This window comes from Strongylocentrotus purpuratus, unplaced genomic scaffold (genome assembly GCF_000002235.5).
Source record: "Strongylocentrotus purpuratus isolate Spur 01 unplaced genomic scaffold, Spur_5.0 spur5_scaffold_12, whole genome shotgun sequence".
Lineage (NCBI taxonomy): Eukaryota > Metazoa > Echinodermata > Echinoidea > Camarodonta > Strongylocentrotidae > Strongylocentrotus > Strongylocentrotus purpuratus.
In genome coordinates, this window is record NW_022145597.1 from 7,225,818 (window position 1) to 7,250,557 (window position 24,740).

At 37.2% G+C, this 24,740-nt stretch overlaps 1 protein-coding gene across 3 annotated transcripts in view; it reads right to left on the reverse strand.

Annotated features, from left to right (window-relative positions):
* Window positions 1-24,740, reverse strand: part of LOC590257 (TRAF2 and NCK-interacting protein kinase) — an 87,164-nt gene that overhangs the window by 16,186 nt on the left and 46,238 nt on the right. Inside the window, exons 5-14 of one of the 3 annotated variants that reach the window (XM_030981723.1) lie at window positions 24,132-24,212; window positions 23,388-23,498; window positions 14,155-14,245; window positions 9,871-10,056; window positions 9,318-9,396; window positions 7,911-8,077; window positions 7,116-7,197; window positions 6,238-6,473; window positions 4,332-4,415; window positions 318-406 (exon numbers count right to left, since the gene is read on the reverse strand). In XM_030981723.1, coding sequence (XP_030837583.1) covers window positions 318-406; window positions 4,332-4,415; window positions 6,238-6,473; window positions 7,116-7,197; window positions 7,911-8,077; window positions 9,318-9,396; window positions 9,871-10,056; window positions 14,155-14,245; window positions 23,388-23,498; window positions 24,132-24,212 — 1,206 coding nt within the window. Of the gene's footprint in view, window positions 1-316; window positions 407-4,331; window positions 4,416-6,237; window positions 6,474-7,115; window positions 7,198-7,910; window positions 8,078-9,317; window positions 9,397-9,870; window positions 10,057-14,154; window positions 14,246-23,387; window positions 23,499-24,131; window positions 24,213-24,740 lie in introns of all 3 variants that reach the window. The other 2 variants (XM_030981724.1, XM_030981725.1) reach the window with 2 other exon arrangements.

Below are 24,740 nucleotides of genomic sequence, written 5' to 3' on the forward strand. Positions count from 1 at the left end.
TCTGGTTAATACATGTGTACATATAAAAAAAATTCCCAAGACATTGGAAGGTATTCCATCATCTTTGAAATTCGTCTTTCGGGAATGAAACAACTTTAAAAGGCCTGAATTCTTTCTAACTCTGCTAGTTTAAAATTAAATGGACATGAATCTTAGGGATCTGTTTGATAAAATATTAATACCAACAACATTCCCGAAAAACATCATCTACGGTTTGTCTTTTTGGCAACAACAACAACAAATTTAAGGCCTAATTTAATCACTTGTCACATTTAAAATTAAAAAAAATCGATGCAAGATTCCATTTTCAGACGTACCATAGGATTCCTGGCTGGTCCTTGGAAGCTGGCTGGTCTGGTAGACGCTTTCTTTCCATCGCTGTACTGTGCAACCTGTGGCTTTTGGGCTGTAGGTTAGAGAAGAGAGGGGAACAAGGTACCAGTCTCATTAGTCAACTTCATCATAAACATACACATCTTGTTTTTTCTTCTTAAATTTCATAATTGAGTCATTGTCTCCTTCAAGACAATGAATATTAGTTGTCCATGCAAAAAATGATATAGAAAATATGTGTGTCGTTAAAAAAACTAGATTCTGTTAAATATAATATTTAGTCAACAGCCATTTTCTGCATCAATTTTTCTTTTGATTTCACTCAACATTGAGAAGAGAATAACTTGTTAAATATTCAAAATAGCCGTTAACCAATATGCATTTTCAGTATAAATGCTTACATTTTTACAATAAAAATGGCTACACTTCTCCCTTCAGAATATCTTATTACTGGTAGTCGAATTATGTTCCATGCAGGCATGCACACATTCCATTAGTCAAAACATATATTGACAAGCTGCATGTTAGTAAATCAGTATTATATCTTTTCTATTTTATACATCTTTATTTTCTTTCTATATAGAGTACCGAAGTGCTAATGTCATATTTGCTTGTCCTCTCGATTACTGGTTCCTAACAACACAGCCTGTGCATGAGGTTCACCGCAAAATCATTCAAGCAACGGGCTGGAGCAGGGCAAATACAGTGTTTAGCGCTGGTGTGATCACATGCCATTGTTTAGCACAAAATTGTTTGGTACCAGCACCCTTGACAACTTGACCAATGTGAAATCACACTTCGGTACTCTATATTTTACGGGGATACACATCTGTATTTTTGATGTATGATACTTGAGAAAGCCCTAGGGGCGAAAAATTGGTAAAATAATTTCTTCTTCAACGAGGGTTCATCATTTATCGCGTCTGTGCATCTTTATACATGTTCATGTAGGCTGAATGCACACGCCCCTCTCCAATCAAATGGTAAAAAAAACAAGCAAGAAAAAAGAGAAAGGGGATCGGAGAAAGGAAGGGAAAGATGCCCGGACCACCTCCAGCAACCCCCCCCCCCCACCCCAAATCAGTAGACTTGTCAATTCACATTTTTTTTTTCAGTTGCCCCCTCACTTTGTGGTGCCCCCTTAACAGGCGGACTCCAACTATGCCACAGCTTTTCACTTTAAATTTAACATTGGCATTTTTTTTTTAAACAACCAAAGTTATCAACTTCATAAATGAAAGCACTTTGGGAAGGAATCAAGGAAATCATTAATGCTACTGATCAATGCAGTCACATGATTAATTCAATTGAAAATGAAACTCTTTAAACTAGGCCAATGACTAATATCTAGGTCGCCGCTCTGATTCCAAAGCTATCAATTGATGTAGTTATATTGAAACAATGCACATGTGTTTCACATTAGTGAAATTTAACACACACAGTTACATGTATGTAAGGATAATCAAAACCATAACATAAATACTCAAAGTCATAGTCGTGAAGTTTAAAGTTCTGAATCTATTCCTGGGCCCCTTGTTATAAAAAGTTTTTAATTAGAAAATGAAAGTCTCGAAACTAGGTTAATGACTATTATCTAGGTCGATGCTCTGTTTCCAAAGCTATCAATTGATGTAGTTATATTGAAACAATGCACATGTGTTTCACATTAGTGAAATTTAACACACACAGTTACATGTATGTAAGGATAATCAAAACCATAACATAAATACTCAAAGTCATAGTCGTGAAGTTTTAAGTTCTGAATCTATTCCTGGGCCCCTTGTTATAAAAAGTTTTTAATTAGAAAATGAAAGTCTCGAAACTAGGTCAATGACTATTATCTAGGTCGATGCTCTGTTTCCAAAGCTATTAAATGATGCAGTTATACTGAAACAATGCGCATGTGTTTCATATTTGTGAAATTTAAGACACACCGTTTCGTAAGGATAATCAAAACCATAACATAGTCGTGAAGTTTAAAGTTCTGAATCTATTCCTGGGCCCTTTCTTATAAAAAAAAGTATGTTATTAGAATCAATAGCATAGCACCTCTTTGAAAATTAAACTCTTGAAACTAGGTCAATGACTATTATCTAGGTTGATGCTCTGTCTCCAAAGCTATAAAAAAAAAGATGCAGTTATACTGAAACAATACACATGTATTTGCACATAACAGAAGTGGAAGTTAAGACACACAGTTTTATAGGGATAATCAAAACCATAACATAGATACTCAAAATCATAGGTGTGAAGTTTAAAGTTCTGAATCTATTGCTAGACCCTTTCTTATAAAAAGTTTTAATTAGAATCAATTGCAACTATTTGTAATACAAGGCCCTGATATAAAAAAAAAATAATGTAACTTTAAACTGTATTTTCAGACTAGCATGAATCTTATTTGAATAATGATTTCAAATTAAATAATTAAAATATAAAACCTAGACTGTCCCTTTACCAGTAAATAAAAGAGTATTAATTCACATACTATTTGAATATAAACATGAATTAAAATTAAATAACAACTCTTCTGAGAGTTGACAGCTTTTACCCATATTTCAATAATGAATTCCCCTTGCATTTAAACAAAGTGATGATCCCAAAAGCAAAAATTTTAAGTAATTAATTAAAGAATTTCATTTGTTAGTGGTTTTTGTTAAGCACACAATGGAAGAAAAATATATATAAGTTAAACAGGTTTTGAAAATAATCAACATATCTCAATCAGGAATAAACAAATATTAGAAGGAAGTGATTCAAACAGTAAACTGAACAAAATCTTCTGGTGGAGATGGCACTGAAAACAAAAACAAAATTGTAATGACACAGTAGTCAGATACAAAAGAACAATGATAGATATTGCGGCCTTGCAACGAGAATCACAACATTAGAAGAAAATTATTATTAAAAGTTTTTAAGAGAGCAAAGTATGTGAAGAAACACTTAGGGTGGCATTGGCACAAAAACAAAAACAAAAACGTGATTAAACAGAACAAAATGATGGATCGCACAAAAAGGATTGTATGGGTTTCTGCTCTATAGATGGGAGTTGGGATTATGAGGATGCAAGGATAATGGACAGGGTTCTATGTATGAATGGTGTTCATGTGTCTTGGTAACACTGCAAACCGATTACAAACTGACCGATTTTTGACCGTCCGGGCTTAAGTACTTTTTGGTTCGGTTTCTTGTCGGTCTCGTCTGTGCGACTGGGATAAAAATCACAGCTTTGGATATTGGATAGGTTCTATGTGAAGATGGTGTTCTCCGTCACAGATAGTACTACTGTCATCGGTTTGAATCGGCTTCTACATGCCCCTTACCCCTCAAATATAATTCAAGATAAAACTTTGTAATGCATTGGAAAGTTTGTTGAACGATAATTGAATTGTCTCATGTGGCTTGATTTTTCAGATTTTCACCATGTTTTCAGCATTAAGAATGTTGCTCTTTATATTATGAGCAGTTAAATGAGAATGGTTATGTAGATGTTTGTTCATTCATATGATAGAGAGCCATTACATATTAAAAGTATTCCTTAACATTTTTTTTTTAATCATCACTTTCCTTCCTCTTCCGATTATTTATCATTGCTATTGAGAGAAAAAATAGCACTATTGTAATAAGAGAATAAATATGCATGTTAAGATAATGATTCGGCCGTTTCATTTATTAGTATGCCTCATATGATGAAATGATAGATAATGGAATAAGAATGGAAATAGATGATGAAAGCACGACAGGAATTTCATCAGGCGCAAGGGTACTATAAATCAAAGCTTGGATGTACTTGTATATAATGTATATGTGATTACTGTAAGCAGTCGATAATGGATGTTTAGCTATAAAAAGATGGTGCATGTTAATTGTAAATAGGAAGCGGATGATGAAAAGTATAAAATTGTAAATGGATCTGTCCACGGTAATGGGGTACTCCAGAATGATGCATGAATTATGCATAAATAATTTAGAGTCTCCCGCAGGTCCCCCACTCAACTTACCCATTTCGTTTGAGATAACAGTCTGAGGTTTGGCTACCTGCCCCCTCACTGCCATTTTGGGGGTAGTGGGGGGTGTGTAGCCCTCTAAGGGTCAGTGGTAGGGATAAGAGGAGTGGTACAGAGGGGGAGGATTAGGAGGAGGAGGGGGGGGGTACAGAGGGGGAGGAAGGAGAGGAGAAGGAGGGGATAAGTGGGGAGGGGGCACACGAAAAAAATATAGAAAGACACAAACATTGAATCATCATGCAAATAAGAAGCAAAGAAAACAACCTGACACACTGCTTGCTATACATGTACTACTGAATGTGAAAAAGAAAGAGAAAGTTTGCAATAACTACAGACTACATGGAAGCTATATAAAAAAATCTAATCAGTGTGGCTATCTAAATGTTTAAGTTTATATACATTTGCTAACTTTCATCAAGATTTAAATCTCAGGGCATTGTTTCACGATACAGTCCTAAGTACAAGTTTACTGACATCCTACTGAAATGCGTCTTAAATTTCATACACGCATTTCAATGGATTGTCGTCGTTCTTACAATGAATTTTGAAACGCTGCCCAGGAGACTCGTCTACAAGATAAGCAGCATTTTCCTAGACCTTGGATGACCTTTCTGTTCAAGTATCTTTGCATATTATATATTTCCCCTCTAATATGTGGCTACAATGCTAGCTTCGCTCACACTACAAGACCTGGGAAGTGTTCTCAAAGACTGAGATCGACTTTAAGTCGGACTTAACTATGACAGGCCATTCATGCCACTGGTTGCTCTCACCATTATGATCTTTAGATAATAATTTTTTGTTCAATAATGTATTATCAAAAAATGTAAATTTTGCGGATTTGTGACCCTGATTTGAACGTCTCTTAAGAGCCAATGCCAGTACATGGTGAGAGTCAACATAGGCATGAATGGCCTGCCATAGTTAAGTCCAACTTAAAGTTGATCTTAGTCTGTGAAACACCCCCCTGATGTACTGATGGCTGAACTACACCCTCTTCAGGAATGGCTATGTGAACATGATGTGCAGTGGTGCATTGATCAAACTGGTTCTGCATGATACGTATATAGGGCATGAGCAAATGCTAATGTGCGACATCTTCTCTCAAATATCCGATGAAGTATGGAAGTCAAATCGCAATTTCTTTATAAAATTTGACAAGAGGAAGAGCTATACAGCTGAGTGTTGTCTTAATCGCATGCTTTGAAAGAAGCAAAATGTCAATGTGCATTAAATTATCTCTAGTGAAGTAGGGCATGAATATATGCTGGTATGCTTTATTTTCTATCAAAATGTCTATACAAAAAAAAGATATTCTAGGTGTTGCTTGACGTATTGTCTAGACTAGACACAGATAACCACCTTGATAAAAAGCTGCAGCGGAATACATGATGTCAAGGGCGAAATCTGTCGCAAATCTGTATATTATAGCATGTAAATCACAAAGTATGCATAGGGGCCTGTTGGTGCACACAGCTATGTATTTTGCGATTCATTCACATGGCAAATGGCTTTGATTTTGTTGCATCAATTTTTTTTCAAGGCTGTTTATTGCGCCATGTCTGAGTTCAGACTTCAATCCTGTAAGATGGAAAATGATAATGACTTATAATACGAAGAGAGGAGGATTAATTCTATACCTAAACAAAAAACTATCTATTTTGAGTGTAACTGTAATGACGAAAGCTACCGACAGCATGACAAAGCATCTAACTTGCGTGTAACCATGATAAGACCGAGCTAACGGCTTGACAAAGCATTTATCTTGCATGTTACCATCGGGCAGAATGAATTACTTCATAGAATATGGGACAGAGAGTTATGTCGGCATTCCATGATCGCCAACGTCTCAAGACATGGCACGTAAAGAAGAAGAAGTTACGGTGACATTTCGACATACCGACAGCTTGGCTGAGCCTTGCCTGAGCTTTGGCCTGCTCTCTGCTGGAGGGTGTGGGTGGCAAGGGGGGTTGACTGGCCCTGCTCGGGATGGGGCGGAGCGCATCAGGGGGTTGGTACTTGGAGGGTCCGTCCTCCAGTCGTCTCCTCCCGCCTTCCTCCTGCTGCTGCTGCTGCTGCTGGAGACGCAGGAAATTCCTGCGAAGCGTCGACTCGCTGGGACCGGGCAGGATGGAACTACGGGGTGGGCGAAACCAAGAAGGAATCAAATAGTCATAAAGCATGCAATATGAGAAAATACATATATATATTACATACATATATTGATATATTTAAAGCAAGTCTGCATTGTTATTTTCATTAAAATGAATTCCTGCGCAGTGTCGACTCGCTGGGACCGGGCAGGATGGAACTAGGGGATGGGGGGCGAAACCAAAAATGATTCATATTTTCATTAAGCAGGCAATACGAGACCATTTATTTCCCTGCATTTATTTATTTATAGCAAATCGACATTGTTATTTTCATTAAACTGAATTCCTACTGACAGCAACTGCCTATTATTACTCTCATTCTAACGTCAGTGCAGTATGACACTAATGGGGCGTTGCAAGAAAGTTGAGTTGCAATCAACTGCAAATTGCAACTTGTTATCAACGCCCCATTGGAACCCAATTCCATTTAACAACCTGCAGTGTAGACATATGCATTTGAACATCTAACATCACTTTGCTCTATTATCATTTAGTATTCAGAGTCTTTATTGTATTTCGATTTGTCACCATCGTTCACCTTATGGGCTTTATTGATTAGTCACCTTTGTACATGGAAGATAAAATGAACTTATGAAGTTCTATAATTACAACTCAAAGAACTTACCTTGGTTCTCCCTCGTCTTCTATCTCAGGTTCCTCATCACTTTCATTGCTGTTGTATTCATAGTCGGTACTGAGATCTTCAACTGAAAAAAAATAATATACGATAGAAAATGCATTCATGTCTTTATGATAAAAGAAAATAATAATCAGGATTTACAGGGTGGTTAATATGAAATACCTTCTCTAAGAGCTTTAAAGATATTATTACCCCGGTCATCGGATTTATTCACTTGTCACACTCTAACTCTTCTGAAAGTGTTCCCCGTGAAATCTTTTCTCATAATACTTCCACTAAACTTTAAAATTACCGCCTTAGCTTTTCCACCACCACCAGTACATGTGCTATCAACATTACCATCATCATCATCACTACCACCCTCATCCTCCTCATCATCTTCACCATCATCACTATCATCACTATCATCACTATCATCATCGCTACCATTACCCTTTAAAAAAAAATCACACTACACCACTGGTATTTGCACCCCTCCACTTCTTTCTGGTCCTATCTATGTGATCCTTGAGTTGAATTCTGACCCATCTTTCATCTGGAAGGTCTTTGATAAAGGAATGTTTGAGGAGCTGGCCTGTATCCTCATCTTCATCTCATCATCATCAACATCATCATCATCATCCTCCTCCTCCTCTTCATCATTGTAATCATCGTTACCATCATGATTACCATCACCATCACCATCACCACCACCATCATCACTACCATTACCGGTACCAAAAAAAAATCAATCACACCCCTCGATCCTACACCCACTGGTCCTTGCACCCCTCCACTTACCCCTCTTCTTTCTGGTCCTATCTATGTGATCCTTGAGTTGAATTCTGACCTGTCTCTCATTTGGAAGGTCTTTGATAAAGGAGTGTTTCAGGAGCTGGTTTGTGTCAGGCCTCTGTTGGTAGTTTTTGATCAAACACTTGTCAACAAAGTCCATGAACTTCTTGTTCCTATCAAAGACAAAAGCATAAATTATTTTTCAAATAAATCTGTTGAGAGAGAAAAAACTTGTAAAATTATCAGAAAATTTCATGAACTATTTGTTCTTAAGACAAAAGCAAGGGTTAACAAAATCCATGAACTTCTTGTTCCTGTAAAAGGCAAAATCATAAATCAGTTTTAAATCAAACTGTTGAAGAAAAAATCTGCATAATTATCAGAAAAGTCCATGAACTACTTGTTCTTAAGACAAAAGCAAGGGTCACTTTAATGTTACATCCCATTGAGAGTCCTGCACATCTAAATAACTAAGGGTATGTTCAAGCGATTTTTTGAAGCTAGAATCACAAACATGAATCACAAATCAAAACGCGGTTAAAAAACACGGTTATTGAGGGAGAGCGTTCAAGCGATTTTTCATCAACGCTGATTCTCGCTCAATTCAAGCCCAGCCACTGCTCATCACATTGTGCAGTTTGACCCAGGAAGTATAGGTCAACTTCGCTGCATGCTTTCTGAATTTGTTAACGGTCGACTGCCGGCCAAATACGATAATGACGTTATAGAATCGTAATTGTGACAGCTTAAAAATCGGGCCTCATTTTTAAGCTGTTACTTTGAAGAGCCATGCTTTTCAGAGAACATTTTTTCTCTGATGTTCTTCCACACTTGCATAATAACAATGATAACGCTCACAAATTATTTTTCACCTCTTCTCAGAACTCAACCTTCTTTTTAAATCCCAGCTGCAGAACATTCCTGAACAACACATTAATGTACATTCTAAACTCTTGCTAAGACTAAAAGTGAAAGTATTAGTTGGAAAAAAAATCATTACAACAATGGAAGATGCAATATAAATCACCTATATCCATTGTACCCCGAGAAGAAAAAAAAGAGGCTTTATAAGCTTAATCACTGTGCTTTTGTGATAAGATAACAACTTTGAATGTTAGGCTTCCTGGGATAAGATTTATTTCCGAATGGTTTTCAATAGACCAGTTCACGGGTAGCACATGTCCCAAATGACCCCACAGAGGTCCCACTTTGTACATTTTGAAATAATCACTCCTGCAGCGATGGAGGAGCTACATTAATAGCCTTTGTTTTCCCTTTTCAAAGAATACTTCCACCTATGTATCATGGAGTGCACTGCTTGTGCATGAATAATGATTACATAACTTTCATGAGCATATATCCAGTATTTTGTCACCGTGTATTTTCTTTACAAGATAGCATCCGTTAGCTTACCATTTCTTTGATTTGAGCTTTGGTTTGGGGTTTCTTGGGATGAGAAAGAGTGCTCTCATAGGATGCATGTCACACAGAGCTGTAAAGAAAGAAAGAGAAAAATTTGATTAAAATTGATTATCATACTCTCGATAAGAGTGTCAAGATGCTATTTTCACAATAATGTGAAACTGTTCCACAACAGTCTGGGAAATGTAAGGGTGCCATAAGATCTGGGCCCTGTTTCATAAAAATCGTTATCTATAACAAATGCTACATTTCTATGACGAATTAGTTCTCAGCCAATCAAATGCCATGATTTCAGTAGCTTATAACAGTCATTGTAACTTGCTATTGGTAACAAGTTTTATGAAACAGTGTCTAGAAATATACAACGAATGTTTCGTACATCAAAGACTTACATGTTTTATTATCGATAAACAGTCCAATAAAACGGCTTTTTATTGGCACATTCTAGATTTTGTTCGATTTGCGATCAACAAAAACCAAAACCCAAATTGAGCAAAATGATTAAAGCTAAAAACCACAAATACATAAATTTCCATCGTCTTACGTGGTTGTCCCTCGGCCATCTCTAGCGCTGTGATACCGAGTGACCACAAGTCACTTTTGTTGTCGTACGTAGCGTCCGGGTTCTCGTCACATGCGATAACCTCTGGCGCCATCCAGTACGGTGTTCCAATGAAGGTGTTTCTCCTGCCGATGGTCTTGTCCAGCTGTGCGCTCACACCAAAGTCAACTGTGAACAGAAAGAAATAAGTTTGAAAAATTTAGTCACCTGAGTACATTTAGGTATTCAATTTATTGATGTTTGTACATAACTTTCCGGATTTTTAATAATGTATTTTGTCTGTATAATTTTATTGATGATTGTAGTTTTTTTATCAGTTGTATATATTGCCATGTAATTTGAGTTTTAATGTTCATATTTATCTATACTGTTTACATGTGCAATTCAGCTTAATGCTGCAAACAATGTTGTTTAGTAAACCATTTTTTAATTGTATTAAAATGAACAGAATGAAGCATTGCACATACTGTATGTTTCAAAGGGATGTCAGCGAATCTGCATCTATTAACATTTACATGTACTGTTGCCATGTTTAGCTTCTATTTCTATCCAACAATATTTATTAAATCTATAATATCTATTACATTTTAAAATTCCATGAATAAACAAGAAAATAATACCTTTAGAGTTTAGACAAACATGTAAATACCAGCTACATATTTTCTGAACAGATTAAAGAAAACACAAAAACCTAAATTCTAGTAAGGTAATCATAAGCGATTTCCATAAAAAGAAGAAATTTTCATTCTGTCTTTGTTTCGTTTTTCAAATCATGTGTAGGTGTGTAATTGGATTTTTTCAGAGGTGTATCAATCACACATGTTTATTTACGTCTGGAGACCGACCTTTAACGTCACCATCCGAAAGACGTAAATCTGTTTCATCTTGCTACCTTCCAATATATAACCTTTATGAACTGTTGTATTGTAATTATTTTTCATTTTGGATAATTTCAACTTGACACAAAATGTGCAACACATAGGGAGTCATGTGTGAAGGTGAAGAATTGACTAATATTTGTAATGAAAATATAGAAAATTAATAAGAAAAGAGAAAGCAGGTCAATTTCAATGAGGCCAACCAGTTTGTTAACATACGTTCATTCTATGCTATCCATATCTGCATTCTGTCTTATGATAGTCACATCTTGAGTATGATCTCAAGTGATTTCATGTACGTTTTTGTTTTGTTTTGAATTTGATAAATGTTGATTAAAAGTGAATCGAAAATATCCGCAAATAAAATTAATCCTGAGCAAAATTCTCTGTAGTTCATATTAATCAGACCCAGGCTCACTTCTGTATTCACTTGATATCGGGTTTTAGGAATCGCATTAAAAATGATCTGCATCTAAAGCATGTACATCTGCCCTGGAGGATGCTTATTGGATCATAGAGCTTACTTCACCCGACCCAGTAAGCACTCGCATAAATACATATACCCTAGGAAGAAGCAACCTAGATAAATACATGCACAGAGCCTAATCCATAAATATCTCCTGGCATTTCCTGCTTTGACTAGCCCCCTCGTAGGCTGTGTCGTTCGTTTTTCTCGTCCCTTTTCCCATTTCACTATCTCAGTCATCTTCTTCTTCTTTTCCTGATCTAGTTTCTTCCTCTACATGTCTATCTTTCCTCTCTTAAATCTCTTTTCAATTGTAAAATCTGATCCACTCTTTCCTTTCCTTTCCTAGGCTTCTGATTCTCATGTTCTTCTTCCCTCTATCTTGACTTGTCAATCCCATTAAATTTATCTTCCATTTACTTATTTTCTTCTCTCTCCTCTATTTCCTTCCCATATATATTTCTCCCTCTCCCTCTCTTTCTTCCTCGCTATGGTCCTCTATATGTTGTTTCCATTCCTTCCATCTATCCCTCTTCCTCTTCCCTCATGTTCTCTCTCCAGCATCTCCATTTAAATTCCTTTCAAATTAACCACGTCTTGGAATCAATGTCATGCAATCTCTCTCTCGCTCTCTCTTCCTCTTTCTTTCCCTCTCTCTCTGTCTCTGTCTCGCTCTATGGCCTTCTTCATATATTTCCCATTCTTTCCATCTATCCCTCTCCCTCTTCCCCTCTTCCCCCCCCCCCCCCCCCCCCCCCCGCCCCCCACCATTGCTCTCCTTCCATCATCTCCTTTCCAAAGCCCTTCATCATGCAAAGTGATGACTTGGAATCCAATACTAAGGATACTATTACACATGATGTACGCCGCTCGGTCTCTGTCTCGCCTCGGGCAAACTTATTTCCCCAGAAAAAATTGTGTTTTCAAACATATCATAGGGGAATCCGAAAGAATATCCCACCAATATCTCTCCTCGGGGACTCCAATGTTGTACAACATGATGAAGTACTGAATATTTACCTCAAGAATATTATATGAGGCGCATTTATACTGTCAAATACCCCCAAAATTGTAATCTTTTGCGCTTGTGCTGAAACATCACAGACTGAAAAGCTCAGTGATGTTTTGGCTCGTTTTGGTTGGAAATGCGAATGTGCGGTCTTCCCGATACAAAATGCGTCTGTTTTTACGCTGTGGCTGCTACAGTCCAGTGAACTCGATAAGGCTTCAAGGACGAAGGCTAACCCCGCTCCTAAAGTCACGTGACAAACATCGCGATGTTTCAGCTGCGAGCGTTTATTCTCGCCAAACACTCCAAAACACGCAAAAAAAAATCACACTTCGGTTTGGAATGTTTCCGGCTTGACATTTTCATCGGTATAGCATAGTTGCTTTGGAAACATCACTGAAACATCGCGGTCAAGCTCCGGTTTGGCATTTTTGGACGTGTTTGGATGCAAGTGTAAATGGCCCTATGGATGCAGACAAAAGATGAATACTGATCCTAATCCAACCTCTAAGACCAAAGAGATTCCTTCTCTTCCGAAAATACACTGCTCATGCAATAAATCTTCCATGTTTTTCTTATTACTTCATCTCCCCCGCAAGGTCTCAAGATCCAGTACATTATGCATCCTCAGTATCCCAAGGGGGAAATGCATGCTGTTGACATGTATGCATTGATTGAATGCTAATGCTCTCTGCAGTCTGTACATTTATGGCTTCATATATCTTATTATTTATTCACCAATGTCTTACCCTTCACCCCCCCCCCCCCCCTTCGTCCTTGTCTTCTCATTTCCTGAACAGTATTTTAATTCATACCAATAATGGTTTCATAATTTGTCTGTTTGGAGCCAGAAGGTTATTAACTCTGAATAAATATATATTTGGTTTGGTTTATTGCAAAAACACATCAAACAAGCAGCTCACAGGCTGAAAATGTTCAATTTACAAAACAAATTTAGAATATAGAGAGATATAAACATATACAAAACTAAAATACATATTGTAAGTCAACTTTTGCAGAAATATATGAGTAACGCCCTTCTGGCTCCAAACAGACACACTGCTTTTACTATCCCTATTTTCTTCCAACATTCTCTTGTATCCTACACCATTTCAGCACACACGATTTATGTGCAGACATAATGCTGCGGTACTAACTTCAAGTTAAAGTTATACATGTATTGAAGGTATCAGGTGTGTCATGACTGTACACTGCCAGAGGGACATGTGTAGACAGACATGGCTACATACGTGAACATGAGGGCCTAATGCATATTTTTGCTCATTTTGCTCGAGAGATGGAATTACAATGCCGGGTTTGGCAATTGGATTATATGAATAATATTAAGTATTAGCCCTGCATTGTTAATAAATAATAATCAAACCTGACTTGGGCTTTCTCTCTTTTTTTTGTGTAGTTTTTATACAATTGTATGTACTATTACTTCCTTTGTTAATGATCATGATTGATTATTAAAGAGATATATCGAAAGAGAACTGGCTTGCCTGAGAAACACTGAATGTAAAGAAAACTGAGATAACAAAAAACACAGGTATTATACCCAAAACAGCTTTAATATTGCAATTACTTTATAAGAAAACAAACATTTCTTTATACTTCTTGAAAAATTTATGAATATACAGTTAACAACTAAATCATTGATACCCCTTGTAAATTTGATAGTTTTTGTGTTTATAGTAACTCTCGAATGAAAGGTGGACTGGTTGAATAAGTGCCTTTGTATAATAATTTAAGATCAAAGATTTAATATGTCACATTCCCCCCAAAAAACATTAATCAGGACAAATCAAGTTTTCCACATACTTCATGAATTACAAAACTTGGTATGGATATGAATAATTTAGCTGTCAACAGTATATATATATATATATATATATGATTTTTTGACTGACCTAGTTTGACCTCTGCGTCTTCTGTGAGGAGGACATTCTGACCTTTGATATCTCTGTGTATGACATGGTTGGCATGGAGATGACTCAGACCCTGAAATAGAAAGAGATAAAAATATATAATGAAATATTGTTTTAAAAAACATATATACAGTGATACCTGTCTATAAAGACCACCCAAGGGAGACAAGAAAATTGGTCTTTATAGGCAGGTGGTCTTTATAAAGTATAGGTTGCTTTAGTACATTTTCAATGAGAAAGCATTTTCAAGGGAAACAACAAATGTGGTCTTTGTAGACAGGTGGTCACTAAAGCAGGTTTGACTGTATCTTCAAAGATATCAAGACATGAGATCATGAAAAAACATAGTTTCATAAATGCAAGATCATACAGCAAACCGAGCTCCGTTTCATACAACTTGTTACCAACAACAAACGCTAAATTGCTATGACAAATTTGCTCTCAGCCATCAAATGCCACGATTTAAGTAGCTTACAGGGGTGATAGTGAGCACTAAAAAAAAAATAGGTTTTTGTTTTCCCCTCAACCACGCCCCCCTTTGAGTAAAAAAAAAAGAAGAGGATTCGCGGGGAAAAAATGGCATCTAACAACATTCCCCCCTTTCGAGTGAGAAAATTGGGAAAAAATAGGGAAATTTGGGAAAAAAAATAGGGTAGAACAGAGAAAATAAGGTGGAAATCAGGAAAATCAGGATAAAATTAATAGCGAAGAAGAAAAAAAATCTGGTAAAAAAAAAAAAAAAAAAAAAAAATCTGGATTTTTTTTTTTTTTTTTAATCGGGAAGAAAAAAAAAAAATCGGGAAAAAATCGGGAAAAATAAAAAATCGGAAAACCGATTTAAATCGGGTTTTTATCAGGCCTGAGCTTATTACAGTTATTGTAACTTGTTATTGATAAAAAGTTTCATGAAACAGGGCCAAAGTTTAAATCATACAGATTAGAGTCCAGTGTGTAAACAATGCAATTCATCCCTTAAACAATAAACACTCAATTAAGTTTTAGTATTAGTTGTGTTTTTGCTTTTGTTTTGTTTCATTATTTGTCTGCTTGTCTGTTTGTTTGAATATCACACTCCAAACAGACATAAAATCAATAATTTGTTAAGGAATACAGTAGGATATTGATGACAAAACCTAACTTCAAGAGATCCAAAAGATAACTCAAATTTCCTTTGTTGAAACTGGACATGCAGTTCTCATGGGAATCATAATTGTCTAGTCTGTAACCAGACATAAATAGCTAGACATTCTTTGTAAATACCAGAAATCATTTTTGCTTACAAAATTCCAGAATACACATTAATTAATCACACCAAAAAAAATCTTCAGTTACATTATTTCTCTGTGCTTATTCCTTCTGGTCACTTTTGTTGTTCGGACTTTTCTTCTTGCAAATGAAAAATGAGAACAAAGAACGAACAACTAAATACAGCTGCTTGAAGAGAGACTAAGGACTCTGTCAGTGACCTTACGACCTTGCAATCAGCTGTGAACCAGAATAGAAGGCAAAAGTGTACACAAAGGAAGTAGTCTCATCAAACCTAGCACCCATGTCAATATTGAAATCACAAGCCTCATGAACAACAGCGTATATGCCCAAACTGTTTCCACATATAAATAGTGCAATGGTTGTCATGCACAGTATTGAACGTCTAGATGTGCTGTATGAAGAATGAAAACATTAAATGCACATCTAATACTATGATCAATTTTGCTGTTGTTGTTGTTATTGTTATTGGTGTGTTTTTGTTGCTGTTGAAGTGTTGGTGTAGTTGTTGTTGTTATGCAAAACATATGTCCAGATGCTCTATGAAGGATGAAAGCAAATTTTGCGCAACTGTTACCATGATAACCATTGCTAAAATTGCTCTTCCTTTACACAACATTATATGCATATCATATATGTAATTGCTGAATGAATGATGAAAGCACGTTATCTGGCTCCAAACAAGAAGATTGAATTTGTTTTTTTATTACAAGTCACTGAAACTGTCATGTCTGTTCAACGAGACTATTGAAATCAACCAGGGTGAACTATGCCAGGAATGAAGACGATGCAATTTATAAGACTGGGCTCCACTGGCGGAACCAAGTACTGCGACAAGATTCTTGTTACCCGCATCACACTTCCATCCACGTCTCAAAGCATCACATAGTTTTAGATAACTAAAACAAAGAATCATGAGGTGCCTAGCTCAGCAGCATTAGAATACTATTCTTGAATTTATCATAAATTTTCAAATCAACTATAAATGGAATGAAAGCAATTTATAATATAAGACCCAAGTACTGCGACAAGATTCTTGTTACCCACATCACACTTTCATCCACATCTCAAAGCCTCACAAATAAAGTCTGGGGCTGCTTTTCTGATGACTTTCGGGGGCTCTTTTTGGCATTTCGGGGGCTAATTCGCCCCTAGCCCCCATGTATTTTTTTCACTGCTAACGCATCATTAGCAGAGCAGCATTAGAAAATTAATGTTGAATTTATCATAATATTATCAAGTTAACTATGAATGGAATGAAAGCTCTACTAGCAGAACGAAGTATGTACAACAAGATTCTTGTTACCAGCCTCACACAACATCTACGTCCCAAAGCTATGTGTAAGCAAGAGACGGATGGCTGCTCAACATAAACATGTGCTTTAGAACAAAGAGATGACTAGCTTATTAAAGGGACTTGGTAACATTGTTCAGATGAGAGATAGTGGTTCTAAGGTAGTGACTTCAATGCTAGATGTACAATTAAAGATAATCTGAAAATTTAATTGAAAACGGACCATTATTCATGGTACAAATTGGGAAAAACTGATCTGATCGATTCCTTAATTCTCCCAACTAGGTCTAGATCTAGATCTATATAACAATTTAATTACATTTTAGGTGAATGGAAATCTCACAAAGCAATAAAATGGCTCTACATTCCTTTCCAGACATTTAAGTGTTGACAGATTTTATTTTTTTTTTTTTTTTCATGGAAAAACGGTTGGGAAAATTCAAAAATGGTTGGGAGAATTTACTGTTAATCACTGTTAGAGGGTGCCTCACATCGACGCCTTCAAAGAACACCATAGATATCTTCGTGGTTTGAGAATTTTTTCAGGATTTTTTGCCTGTCAGAGGGTTAGTACAGTAGAAGGAATATAGTAAGTAACATTTTATACAAAAATTAAGCAATTTTTTTCATCAACCTTCAACAATGTTACCGAGTCACTTTAATAGCCCATTTAAGACAATAAATCTCATATTCTGATTTCCAGCTACCAGTACATAGAATCTTTCTAGAATTTACCACAAACCCCATAACTCCTCAAGAACAAGAAGAGTAAATTAGTTATTGAGCCGAACCACACGATGTGGAATGATTGCGGCAAAAGGGCTAGAGAATCACGCAACCTTAAAGATAAAGATCAGTTCTGGTCATGCAATTGCATTGTGAAAGAAACGTTGTGGAATCGATCAGAAAAGGTTGATCATCTAGCATATACTGTAAGTATTGCTGTGTAAGTACTGCAAGGTTCTGGAATCATAAAAATAAGAAATTTGGCCCAGTCTTTGTAAAGTTACAAGCACTGTACACAGAAAGATGTATATGGGACTACCCCTACACGTGCGTTATATCTATCAGGTCCAAATAGATATAATAATTTACCAAATACACAATGTATATCAAGTAGTAGGTGGTTTCCAGGTAAAATTTGTATCATCACGTATTAGTCAAAACATATTCTTTTACATGATTGGTAATAAAAGCTTCCATTTCATTTTTTTTGAGAGGGGGGGGGCGTTTCCAAAACTGGTCTTTACCTATAAGCAATTGTCTGCTTTACCAAGAGAGCAACACAAGTCAAAAGGTGAGAAAGATCTCTGCTTAGTCATGAAGTCAAACAAATGTCAAACAACACCTTTCAAAGATTCACACGATAAGAATCACCAACTGCTTTGAAATCAAATGTGCTTCTGATTAGGTTCAGCAGCACCAAGGAAGCATGCCAAATTCGCAGGAAACTCTGTAGGTGAAAGACGGCGGAAATTACACGATTACAATCATGTTCATGACGATGAAGTCTTTGAGTGTCAACAAGAAACGCTGACAGTGATAACATTATTGCTACTTCATTTCCAATCTCAATCCAACATCTCTGAAATTAGCTTTTTTTAACGATCAACTGGTTATTTCCCATTGTAATACTTTAATGTTATCATGACGTACAGACTATAAATACATGAACATTTGAAAGAACAAAATCTGAAATTTCCTGCAAATTTTGCTTACTTATATTTGAACAAATATGTGTATTATTGATGTTCCATTGTTCTGCTACATTGTTTGTGAGTTTATGTTACCGGTATTGGTTGAATGTTGAATAAACACCTCATTAGAAGCAAAGAGGAAAAAATCATGACTTTGGGGGGAACGTAAATTTCTAATCTACGATGGGAAAAACTCCCCCCCCCCCCCCCAACATGATTCAGCGCCTATACCATTCTTTTCCTGATAAGTCTTTGATGAAAGTACCAGTAAACAGAGATTTAATGACACAAGGGAAAAGCTCTAGAATCCTGTTCATGTTGATTTATAGGCCTACAAACATGAGCATGTACAGGTAGGCATAAATGTGTACTGTATGTCATGAGTTTAGATGTACCCTTCTATTTAAAAAAAAAGGGGGGGAAGTCCACACTGATATTAAGTTGTTTTTTAATAACAGCAGAAAAATGAGAGAAACAAATTACTGAAGGTTTGAGCAAAATCCAATAAAATCAATCAAACACAAATTGGCAACACTGTGACTATCTTGGGAGTTCCTCTCCAAGTTTCTCCAAGTTTCTCATAAAAATGACATAAACTTTCATTTTCTTTGTTATTAATGATGGAATAGATTTTTTCCATGCAGGGGTTGAAAGAAACAAATTAGCAATAATTATATTTAGTATGCATGTATGGAACAACATTTTCTTGAGAGAAATAAAGAAAAATTCTCAAGGATGATTTCTCACAGATGAAAAAATACACTAAAAACTGGTAGATATTCAAATGCATAATATTTTTCCCAATGTCCTTTCCTTCCGTGCTGGTGCATGCCTGCAATCACCTTGCAATTAACCTGTAATTAAGCCGACAATAAAACCAAGCTTAGAAGAGTCCCCACGCAAAAAAAAGCACACGATCCCCAGGCCAGCGTCAGGTCTGGAATCATACCCTATATCCGTTTCACAAAAGGCCTGTCTTCATCAGCTCGAGTTTGCTAAACAACCCGTCATTTTTAGACTTGGGATATTATCCCAAGCTCGGAATTGCATCTTCACCAGACGGATACACTCAATTCAAACTAGCTTGGACGGGCACAAATTAGCCCACTATTTCCCAAAGAGCGGGATATTTAGGAAACAAGACCAGCATTTCTCAGGATATTTTCTTGACCAAATATCCCGCAAATTGCAACTCCGGGCCGATGTCTGTGCAAGTTAGCTGGATAATTTGCGATTGGGATAGTTAAGAAGCGGGTTATTTGGCAAACTCGGGCTGATGAGGACAGGCCTCATGCTGGGGTTGTCTCTAATCTCTCTGTTACCATCAGTCTATCATATTAAGCAGTCTTCCGCTTTCGTGAAGCAGTGTTCTCTTTCTTTGATGATTTCCCACAGGAACTCCCTGCTGCCCATCAGGGTATCTCGTAACAGGAGGTAAGATCCTAAACTATGTTTGTTGTCTAACTCCTGAGCTTACAACAACCATAGCTGCTCATAACAGGAGGTAGATCCTAAACTCTGTTTGTTGTCTAACTCCTGAGCTTACAACAACCTTAGCTGCTCATAACAGGAGGTAGATCCTAAACTCTGTATGTTGTCTAACTCACGAGCTTACAACAACCTTAGCTGCTCATAACAGGAGGTAGATCCTAAACTATGTTTGTTGTCTAACTCCTGAGCTTACAACAACCATAGCTGCTCATAACAGGAGGTAGATCCTAAACTCTGTTTGTTGTCTAACTCCCGAGCTTACAACAACCTTAGCTGCTCATAACAGGAGGTAGATCCTAAACTCTGTTTGTTGTCTAACTCACGAGCTTACAACAACCTTAGCTGCTCATAACAGGAGGTAGATCCTAAACTCTTGTTTGTTGTCTAACTCCCGAGCTTACAACAACCTTAGCTGCTCATAACAGGAGGTAGATCCTAAACTCTGTTTGTTGTCTAACTCCCGAGCTTACAACAACCATAGCTGCTCATAACAGGAGGTAGATCCTAAACTCTGTTTGTTGTCTAACTCCCGAGCTTACAACAACCATAGCTGCTCATAACAGGAGGTAGATCCTAAACTCTGTTTGTTGTCTAACTCCCGAGCTTACAACAACCTTAGCTGCTCATAACAGGAGGTAGATCCTAAACTCTGTTTGTTGTCTAACTCCCGAGCTTACAACAACCTTAGCTGCTTATAACAGGAGGTAGATCCTAAACTCTGTTTGTTGTCTAACTCCCGAGCTTACAACAACCTTAGCTGCTCATAACAGGAGGTAGATCCTAAACTCTGTTTGTTGTCTAACTCATGGGCTTACAACAACCTTAGCTGCTCGTAACATGAGGTAGATCCTAAACTCTGTTTGTTGTCTAACTCATGGGCTTACAACAACCTTAGCTGCTCGTAACATGAGGTAGATCCTAAACTCTGTTTGTTGTCTAACTCATGGGCTTACAACAACCTTAGCTGCTCGTAACATGAGGTACAGGTAGATCCTAAACTCTGTTTGTTGTCTAACTCATGGGCTTTCAACAACTTTAGCTGCATTTACACTGCAAACTTTCACTGACGTGTTTTTCTCATTTTTCTGCTGCTATCGAAACCAACATAATGTCAGGTTGGACTGCTCCTTTGAGAATCCAATTGTTGTAGGAGATTGACAAGGAGCATGTGTTGTACACAACCCCTTGAGTAGTACACATTGGAGGAAGTAGTCTTCCTGCTGCCAGTAAGAGTGTCTCATAACAAGAGGTAGAACCTAAACACTGTTTGTTGTCTAATGCCGCATTCATACTAGATTTCAAATTTTGGGCAAGACTGAGGCGGGATGCTATTAAACCCACCTCAGTCTAGCCTCAGTCTGGCCTTGAACACGGCCAGTTAACCCACCTTACAGTTTATCTGCGCATTCTGACCAGACAAGATTGGCCCGCGTTAAACCATGTGTGTGGCTATGACTCCGATGTCCGGTCTACAATTTTCAACCGGTTTACGCAACAAAGACCAGGTGAGGTTGCCATCTACTACCTCATGATTCAGAATCGCATTCCATGATTCTAGATGGATCTCCAACAGGTCTCATAATCTTTCTATTACATGTCACTGCATGTCATTGATGATGTCTGGAAACCACACAACCTATTCCCTGCGGTTCATTATCACCAGCCCTGTCTGACTAAGCAGACTCACGTATGAATTCTATAATTCTATATGGCTACCCACCTAGATTGATCTACAACCGGTCAATGACTCAGAAAGTCTCTGTCATTTTCCTATTTAATGTCTCTGCATGCTATGTGAATCTGGAGTCCTTCACAATCGGTTGCGCCCAGCATGTTGTTTGAATCACAAGCCCTCTGTCTCTCAAAGTGCTACATCATCATCAACCAAAGGCACCTGGCTTTGATAAACTCTGAACTAGATTAGACAGCGGCTCTAAATTAATGGCAGTGCGGCGGTATCAAAGACATTACCAGAGACATCACAAGAAACATTACAAGGACATTACTAAAGATGGTGGAAGGATACATGGCACAACCAATGCTTGTTGCCCACTACGAGGAGCTTTCCAAGTCTTTCTTCAAGATCTTACATCAATATTCCAGGAGGGGGGGGGGTGGCTGATCTCAAGAGGTCACTGCACTGTAAGCATCAAATTTCCTTTGAATCATAGACCTGGGGCCTGTTTAATAAAACTTGTTATCTATAACAAGTGCTAAATTTATATGACAAATTTGCTCTCAGCCAATCAGATGCCATGATTTCAGTAGCTTATAACAGTAGCTTGTAACGTGTTATTGATATCAAGTTTTATGACACAGGGCCATGCATCATCACCACCATCATCTTCCACACACATCCGGGTCTGACAGGCTATCACTGAGACAAGGTAGGGGCAAGACATAGATGACAGTACATTGTTTTCCGTTTGAAACAAAGCTGTTTTGGGTGGGAGGCTGGCCGGGAACGCTGAATACACACATTTAGAGTTGCTGCCGGCTGCTCTGAGGAATTTGCTGAAAGTTTGTTCAAGATCTGACACAAGTACGGTCAAACCTGCTTTAGTGGCCACCTGTCTACAAAGACAACATTTTTTGTTACCCTTGAAAATGGTTTCTCATTGAAACATGTACTAGTACTAAAAGGAACCTGTACATAAAGACCACCTGCCTATAAAGACCACTTTTCTTGTCTCCCTTGGGTGGTCTTTATAGACAGGTTTGACTGTATTACCGAAGCCGGTGTAGCTATCAAGGAAATAGCTGCAGGCCAAATAGTCATAATTGCATTAGCAGACCTGTATCATCATCATCATCATCATCACAATAAAATACACTGGCTGACACGTTTAAGGTTGCGTTTATCTAGGAAATTTTTGGCTAGAATCAGGTTTCTCAAACGTCTTTCAGGCAAATTTAGAAGTAGATAAACGCAAAGCCTTTTTCAAACGTCTTTAGATATGGGCATATCAAAAGACGCAAAAAGGTGCGTTTTGTATGTGACATACAGCCAGAATCACGTTTCTGAGAGGTCGATAAACGCAAAGCTGTTTTGAACGTCACATACAAATAGGACCACACAGGTGTTGTGTACAAGCATGTGTGTGAATTTGACCTCCGAGAAACTGTCTGCTTCCCGGGTCAAAACAGCTGGGCAGACACAAGGCCTTTATTTTGAATCGTGAAGAGTAGATAAACGCGACATCCCGCAAATCACGATCGTATAGTGGGGTATGATAGTGGGGTTCGATAGTGGGGTACGATATGTACATATCTAGTGGCAAGCCTAGATAAACGCGCTCTAAGATGTTCATGCATGGGTATTTAGTCATTTCGTGAAGTAGGCAACTTGGCGATCACTGCATAACACTGAGCCAACGGGTATTACACTCCTGTGTGAACGTACGTGTGCTGCCCTCTATATACCCACGCATGAGCAACTTTAATAAGATTGATTTGTGAAGACCTACCCTGAGTATTTCTCTGCAGATGTATGCGATCCATTCCTCCTTGAGTGCGTTGCCCTTTGTAGCTTTGACCAGGTCTGTTACAGATCCAGCTCCACAGAACTCCATTACCAGCTTAAAAACATGATGAAGAAAGAAAATACACATAAATTTAAAGTGACTCTGTAACATTGTTGAAGGTTGATGAAAAAATTACATAATTTCTGTATGAAATGTTACTTATTATATTCTTTCTACAGTACTAACCCTCTAACATGCCAAAAAATCCTGAAAAAATTCTCAAATCACAATGATCTTTGAAGGCGTCATTGTTCAACACCCTCTAACAGTAAATTTCCCAAACGTTTTTCCATGAAAAAAAAATATAAGACAGGCTTTTACAAATCTGTCACCATTTAAATGTCTGGAATAGTATATTTTGCTTTGTGACGATTTACATACACCTAAAATGTAATTTAATTGTAATAATATAGTTGGGAGAATTAATTATTGATCAGGTCAGTTTTTTCCAACTTTTATAATGATCTGTTTTCACTCAACCTTTCAGATTATCTTTACTTGTACATCTAGCATTGAAGTCAGTACCTTAGCACTATTTTCTCTCATCTGAACAATGTTACTAAGTACCTTTAACACTCATAAACAATATAAATCCAAGTCGCTGTTCATATTTATTGTCCCTACTTCTAATTTTTGTTGTTGATATCACTTGCTTACAATATTTTACTGAAGCTTCAGGCTACTTACCCATAACTGATCATCATGATTTTTGACCCCTTTCTTGATGAAAGCTCCATAGTATGTTGCAATATTCCTATGGTGGGAGTACTGAACAAACAAAAAAGAAAAAGAACACATCACCACAATATATTCACAGTCGAATGAAGCATAAAACAATCACATGATTCAATTTCTTTCATTTTCAAACAAATTTTGCCAAATGTCTAACATTGATTCTTCCATGTATGTTTGTGCATTGATTACCGTAATAGTAATGAGCCTCATTAATATAATGGAGTGATACTCAAACACAAACATTGTTTTTCTTTGACAGACCAGGCTACTCTGTACACACAAAAACTTGATTAAACACCATCAGTAATCAGAATTATATACCTCACTTAAGTAATCCAGCAATCTGATTGGTCGAAATTGCATTCATAAACTTTAACTGTTCCCGAAAATTCCCGGTAACCATGGTTAAAAAACAGTTCAAAATCCCAATAACCATGGTTATTGGGATTTTGAAATAGGTCAGTCTCCATGGTTACCCCATAGGTTTACATGTTAAAAAAATGGTCTGAGCGATCGAGGATACCATACGTGTGCGAAGAATTGGTCGGTAATTTCAATACA